The sequence below is a fragment of the Aegilops tauschii genome, chromosome 2 (genome assembly GCF_002575655.3).
Source record: "Aegilops tauschii subsp. strangulata cultivar AL8/78 chromosome 2, Aet v6.0, whole genome shotgun sequence".
Taxonomy (NCBI): domain Eukaryota; kingdom Viridiplantae; phylum Streptophyta; class Magnoliopsida; order Poales; family Poaceae; genus Aegilops; species Aegilops tauschii.
The window spans coordinates 574347945-574353743 of NC_053036.3; the positions used below are offsets into that span (position 1 = coordinate 574347945).

Consider the following 5799-nt stretch of genomic DNA (forward strand, 5'->3'; position numbering starts at 1 on the left):
GTCTTGTTGCAGAAAATTTCTGCAACAGAGATTTTGTTGCATAATTTTTTGTGCAACTCAGGTTTTGTTGCGGATTTTTTTGTAGCAGGTTTTCTTGCAAAAATAATTATTCATCTTCATCTTTTTACAACATAGCTGATGTTACGGGAGAAACTTCTGCAATGTTGATGATGTTGCAGAAGTTGTCAAGGGCACGTCATGTGGGGCACGTGTTGTGCGAATAAGGTGGCGGATGAGGCCACAAAATCAGCCGGTCGAGGGAATTTTTTCCGAATTAAGATTCAAAATAAGTATGATGACTCAGAAAATCTTTATACGATTATAAATGCGTTGCACGTGTACGCTTACTAGTTTAAAAAAATCGTGGAACAGTCATTCTGCCGGAAAAAAACCGAGTGGATAGTACAACGAAAACAATCCCACGAATTCCTTAGGAAAAAAAATCCCACCAAGCTCGTCTCCCCTCCGCCTCCTCCCGTGTCTCCTCCCGCGATCCCCTTCCCCTTCCCCGCCGGCCGCCGGCCGCCGCGCCGCCTCCCGCAGCTCCCAGCACGCCGCTACCCCCGACCACGGGTGCGATGCTTCCCCGTACCCAGTGCCGCCTCCCCCATCCGCTGCTCAGATTTCAGTCGTCGAGCCGTACCTCGCAGGTAACCGCCGGTCAGCTCGATCATGGCAACCGCCGAACGTGCAGCAAGTCAGGGTGGTTATCTCCTCCACCACTTCAAAGAGGTACTGCGAACTCCTGCCTCACGTCCTCCTCACTTGCCTCTTTTTTTTCACATCTTGCCTCCCTCCCTCCAGTCCAGCGACCGGAGCCCGCCGACCTGCCTTACCCTTGGCGTGGGCGAGGCACGCGCAGCTCCGTGGGACTGGATTCGCACAACACTCGCGGCGCCCGAGGCCAACTCCATTGCCGCCGGCGGACTCCAAGCTGAGCTGATCCAGCGCCGTGCTGCTCGCGGTTCCGCACGGTGCCGCGTGGTAAGTGGAGCTCCGATCATTTTGATTTCTTGAACTGCAGCAACCAATACATTCTCTTGACAAGAGAGAGCAGAAATGTATATCTTGAACTGCAGACGTTTAGTGTTGTACATGAAAAGTTAAGCATAATAATGAAACATAATATGGCTTTATTTTGTCACAAGTCTGGTAGTGATATGAACCGTGATGAAAAGTAGTACTCGTTCACTAGAGAGCTATAAATATCAATCAAAATACCTGTGAAACAAGATTTTAAAGACTCCCAATATCTGAAACATCGAGCTGAGCTGCTGTTGCATTCTTTACTCTGTCAATTGTCCGACAGCAGAGAAACAAACACATGAGAAAAGTAAGAGACTAATGGTCGAATCCTACAAATATCATATCAGTTTCAGGTTGGCCACATTGACAGCATAAGGAATTTCCACAGCTTATTACTCCCTCCGTTCACAAATATAGGATGTTTTGGATATTCAATATAGACTATATACGGACTGAAATGAGTGAACAAACACACTAAACGTGTGTATACACATCCGATTCATAAAAAAGTTAGAACATCTTATATTTGTGAACGGAGGAAGTAATATAATATTTTGCAAATAAAGTTTGCATAAGAGCTAAAGGAAGGTGTACTGTACTGTGTTAAATTTGGCGTACTGTACTGTGAGACTCACCTCTTCTGCATCCTTTTGATACAGAGATGCCACAATTACATGAACTTGGTCAGTGTTAAAATCATTAGCAGCTAGAAACTCGGCAGCTGGCCGGCACTCTTCCAGCTCTAAACCTTTGGTCCTACTTTATCCAGAGACTCACCTCTGGCGTACTGTACTGTGAGACTCACCTCTTCTGCATCCTTTTGATACAGAGATGCCACAATTACATGAACTTGGTCAGTGTTAAAATCATTAGCAGCTAGAAACTCGGCAGCTGGCCGGCACTCTTCCAGCTCTAAACCTTTGGTCCTACTTTATCCAGAGACTCACCTCTGGCGTACTGTACTGTGAGACTCACCTCTTCTGCATCCTTTTGATACAGAGATGCCACAATTACATGAACTTGGTCAGTGTTAAAATCATTAGCAGCTAGAAACTCGGCAGCTGGCCGGCACTCTTCCAGCTCTAAACCTTTGGTCCTACTTTATCCATGCTGCCATTTATTTCACATTCGCTTAACCTTCCTATCTTTTTAGACATATCTCAGTGGCATTAGGATCTCCACGGGGTGCAGTAGCTATATAAGTCAAGGAATCGATTATCATATCTAATGTAGGAGTATCATCTGCTCCTATTTGTAAAGGAAGGTGTCATATGTTTCAGAAAAAATATATCAAATAAAGCTTTCTTTAAAAGCATGAATTGGTGAGGGGTGCTAAAAGGCAAAGTAAATCTGTATCTTTTATATTAAATGCATTACGTCGGGTCACATATGTTAATTAAGGTATGTTTATATGTTCGTAAAATAGCTGCCAAATATTAATGCCAGAACAGTGAGGTTAAAACATAATCCACTAATAATAGATATAAATCATACTCAGATCGATATTCCTAAATGATAAAAGCAGAGTATGCTTTAAACTTGAGTGATTCAGATCGATATGTTAATAATATTATTAGCATGGCCTTGTAAATGTCTATTTGAGGACTTTGCCTAAATGATGTTCTGATCTTCCTAATTCTCTTTGGGGTAGCAGGGAAAGGTTGAGGTTTGGATGGTCATATTCATCCTATTCTGCATGAGCCAGTCCTCCACAAAGGTGAGTGCAAGATCTCTTGTGGTTTTTGTTGCCAGTCATGGAAAACAAAATATATGTGCATGATCCTCAACCATTGCTATATCATAATTAGTGACAATAAAAGGGCCAACACAGTTAGCACACTCAAGAAATTATGCAACAACTTATAATCAAGTAATCTACCAATTGATTCCTTGGTCATGGAGTGCTATATAGATAATCAGTTCCCTACTATGTTTCTCTTGCTGACTATGCAGTAAGTAGTAGCATATCACTACGTGAAATTACGCTACACTGCTACAAGGGATGTTGACTATCATATTATGTTTCTACTTTCTGCACAAGTGATGATGAAGCTTCTCTTGAAAAGCTATCATACAAGGCAATCGAATATTGGGCTTCAGACTCACATGCAGCTAAGAATATCAAAGTAGAATTGACCTGACATTGTTGCTTTGGCTGAGATAGGAACTAGGAAGCATGTAGCTTGGATTGGAGCGGAAAAATGTAGTAAAGTGTGGTTGCATCCGAATAGTATGTTTCCAACGTGTGGTTATAAAGAGTAGTATTATTCTGTTGATTAAATTACTTGCACAGTATGTTCCCAAAAATTTGGATTATTTATCTTACAGTTTGGTTGGTTGTCAGGGTGTTTGTTGATCATAAGAGGGGTAGAAGTTAAATATAATCTCCACAAATTCGGATTATGACTTTAGTTATTTTTCACAACAGGTTTCTATTCTAAGGCAACTCATGGACATTCAACTAGTCTTCTCAATTTCTTAGAATTTTTGAGATTTTCATCCAATTGAGAATAGAGTATGATCCTTAATTTATTAATTTATTTAGTGTATAGGTTTGATCAATTGATTGAATTTTGAGGAGCAATTTCGCAATTGAGGTGATGTCACTATAAATAACAGTTTACAGTTTCATTGTCGGTGTCGTGAACTTTTATGTGTTAAATTGTTGCATTAGAGAAAACAATTGACTCTGCATACCCATGTCAGACATCCTGGCTCCATCACTGCATTGCTGAGGTCACGGGTGAGGAGCTAGCTAGCTAGCTAAGTCGATCATGGAGGTGTGGCCACCGCTGCTGGTTGTCATCCTCATGCTCTGTGTTGTCTCTCCCTGCTGCGGCCTTGAGGCCGTGGCCAAGAACGTGACTGTGGCACAACTACTCCCGATGTCGTCGTACCATGGGGGTTTGGCTACCTACAATGCCAAGAACTTCGGCGCTGAAGGCAACGGCACCAACGACGATACCAAAGTATGTATCCAGTTCCTCAATAGATTGCTTGGTTGGTGTTCTAATTTCTTTCTTTCTTTGTTGTCGTGCTCGAACTATGTTGTAATCGATCGCTACCTTGGTGTTGGTGTGCAGGCGTTGATGGCAGCATGGAAGGCAGCGTGCGGGGCATCTGGCACGGTGACGCTGTTGATCCCGCCGGGGACGTACTACATCGGGCCGACGAAGTTCCATGGTCCCTGCAAAGCCTCCGCCATCACTTTCTTGCTCCAGGCAAGCAGTTGTGTAGTTATAATTTTGCAGTGCAAGCACGACACGGCAGGGAAAAAGGGGAGTCATTTTATATGCTTGTGCAGGGGACGCTCAAGGCGGCGACGGATCTGAGGCGTTTTGGCAACGACTGGATCGAGTTTGGGTGGGTGAAAGACCTCACCGTGGCCGGACAGAACAATGCCATCATCAATGGCCAGGGCGCCGCCTCCTGGCCCTTCAACAAGTGTCCCATCCGAAAGGACTGCAAAGTCCTCCCCATTGTGAGTATCCATCCGATTTCGTTACACATAAGTGGAATATCATCTTGCACTTGATCACTTCACCGGCAGTCACTAAGTATGTGCGATCCACATGTCTAAATTGCTGGAGTGCAGAGCGTGCTGTTCGTGAACAACCAGAACACGGTGGTGCGGGACATCAAGTCGGTAAACAGCAAGTTCTTCCACATCGCACTGCTGCAGAGTAAGAATATGAAGTTGATAAACATCCAGATCAACGCGCCCGAGAACAGCCCAAACACAGATGGCATCCACATCGAGCGAAGCACGGGCGTGGTGATCTCCGACACCCGCATCAGCACCGGCGACGACTGCATCTCCATCGGCCAAGGGAGCGACAACATCGACATCGCCCGCGTCCACTGCGGCCCAGGGCACGGCATGAGCATCGGCAGCCTTGGACGGTACGTGGACGAGGGTGACGTCACCCGCGTCCACGTCAGGAACATGACCTTCGTGGGCACCATGAACGGCGTCCGGATCAAGACGTGGGAGAACTCCCCTACCAAGAGCCTGGCCGCGCACATGCTGTTTGAGAACATGGTGATGAAGGACGTGCAGAACCCCATCATCATCGACCAGAAGTACTGCCCTTACTACGACTGCGAGCACAAACACGTCTCCGGGGTCACCCTCAAGGACATCACGTTCAAGAACATCAAGGGGACGTCGTCGATGCCGGTGGCCGTGCTGCTCCGGTGCGGCGTGCCGTGCCAGGGCGTCGTGCTGCAGGACGTCGACCTGAAGTACATGGGAGAGGGAGGCTCCTCGTCGAAGTGCGAGAACGCCATGGCCACGTACGTTGGCTACCAGCACCCAGAACCATGCGCCTAGTCGGCCAATTTGATTCTGGTGGATGCTGGTGCGACCTTAATTTAGTTCTCCTTTTCTTCTTCTACTAATCTAATTAATCAATGTTTCCTAATTCCTAGACGAATTTGTTGTTTCCTGTTGCTTAGAATGCTATGTGCTCGAAATGGGGAATCTGTTATTGTAGCGCTGCACTGTAGTGACGCATCCTGGGAATCTGACGGCTTGAGGTTGGCTAAGTCGGCGCTACCTCGAGCCCTCAGACGCCCGCTGACTTGGCCATGCCAAGTCAACATATCCGGGTACAGGAAGTGCAAGTAGAATATGTGTGTAACTTGCATACCACTTTCAACCACAATACATAGAGAGAAGAGCATGCCACTGATGATCCCGCATATCTGGGGGGTACATTAAAAAAGATGAAAGATGCAGTGATCGAACAGAAAAGTTAATAAAAAGACACT

The 5799-nt window shown here is 45.7% G+C and overlaps 1 protein-coding gene across 3 annotated transcripts; it reads left to right on the top strand.

Annotated features, from left to right (window-relative positions):
• The first annotated feature begins 382 nt into the window (after window positions 1–382).
• LOC109762328 (exopolygalacturonase) lies at window positions 383–5521 on the top strand. Of its 3 annotated transcripts, none has more exons than XM_045233315.2 (7): window positions 383–732; window positions 805–984; window positions 2678–2743; window positions 3733–3995; window positions 4110–4247; window positions 4331–4507; window positions 4622–5521. In XM_045233315.2, exons 4-7 carry the CDS (start codon window positions 3801–3803, stop codon window positions 5357–5359), a joined length of 1248 nt encoding a protein of 415 aa, XP_045089250.1. In that variant the 5' UTR covers window positions 383–732; window positions 805–984; window positions 2678–2743; window positions 3733–3800; the 3' UTR covers window positions 5360–5521. The 3 variants fall into 3 exon arrangements, with proteins under 3 accessions (XP_045089250.1, XP_040255731.1, XP_020176752.1); XM_040399797.3 differs by having other exon boundaries at window positions 394–732; window positions 2681–2743; window positions 4617–5521; XM_020321163.4 differs by having other exon boundaries at window positions 394–732; window positions 2681–2743.
• Window positions 5522–5799: the final 278 nt, after the last annotated feature.

Coding starts and splice junctions, on each gene's coding strand:
- LOC109762328 (XM_045233315.2), top strand. CDS start 3,801: ATGGAGGTGTGGCCACCGCTGCTGGTTGTCATCCTCATGCTCTGTGTT. Junction 4,248..4,330: donor CCATCACTTTCTTGCTCCAG/GCAAGCAGTTGT, acceptor ATGCTTGTGCAG/GGGACGCTCAAGGCGGCGAC. Junction 4,508..4,621: donor ACTGCAAAGTCCTCCCCATT/GTGAGTATCCAT, acceptor GCTGGAGTGCAG/AGCGTGCTGTTCGTGAACAA.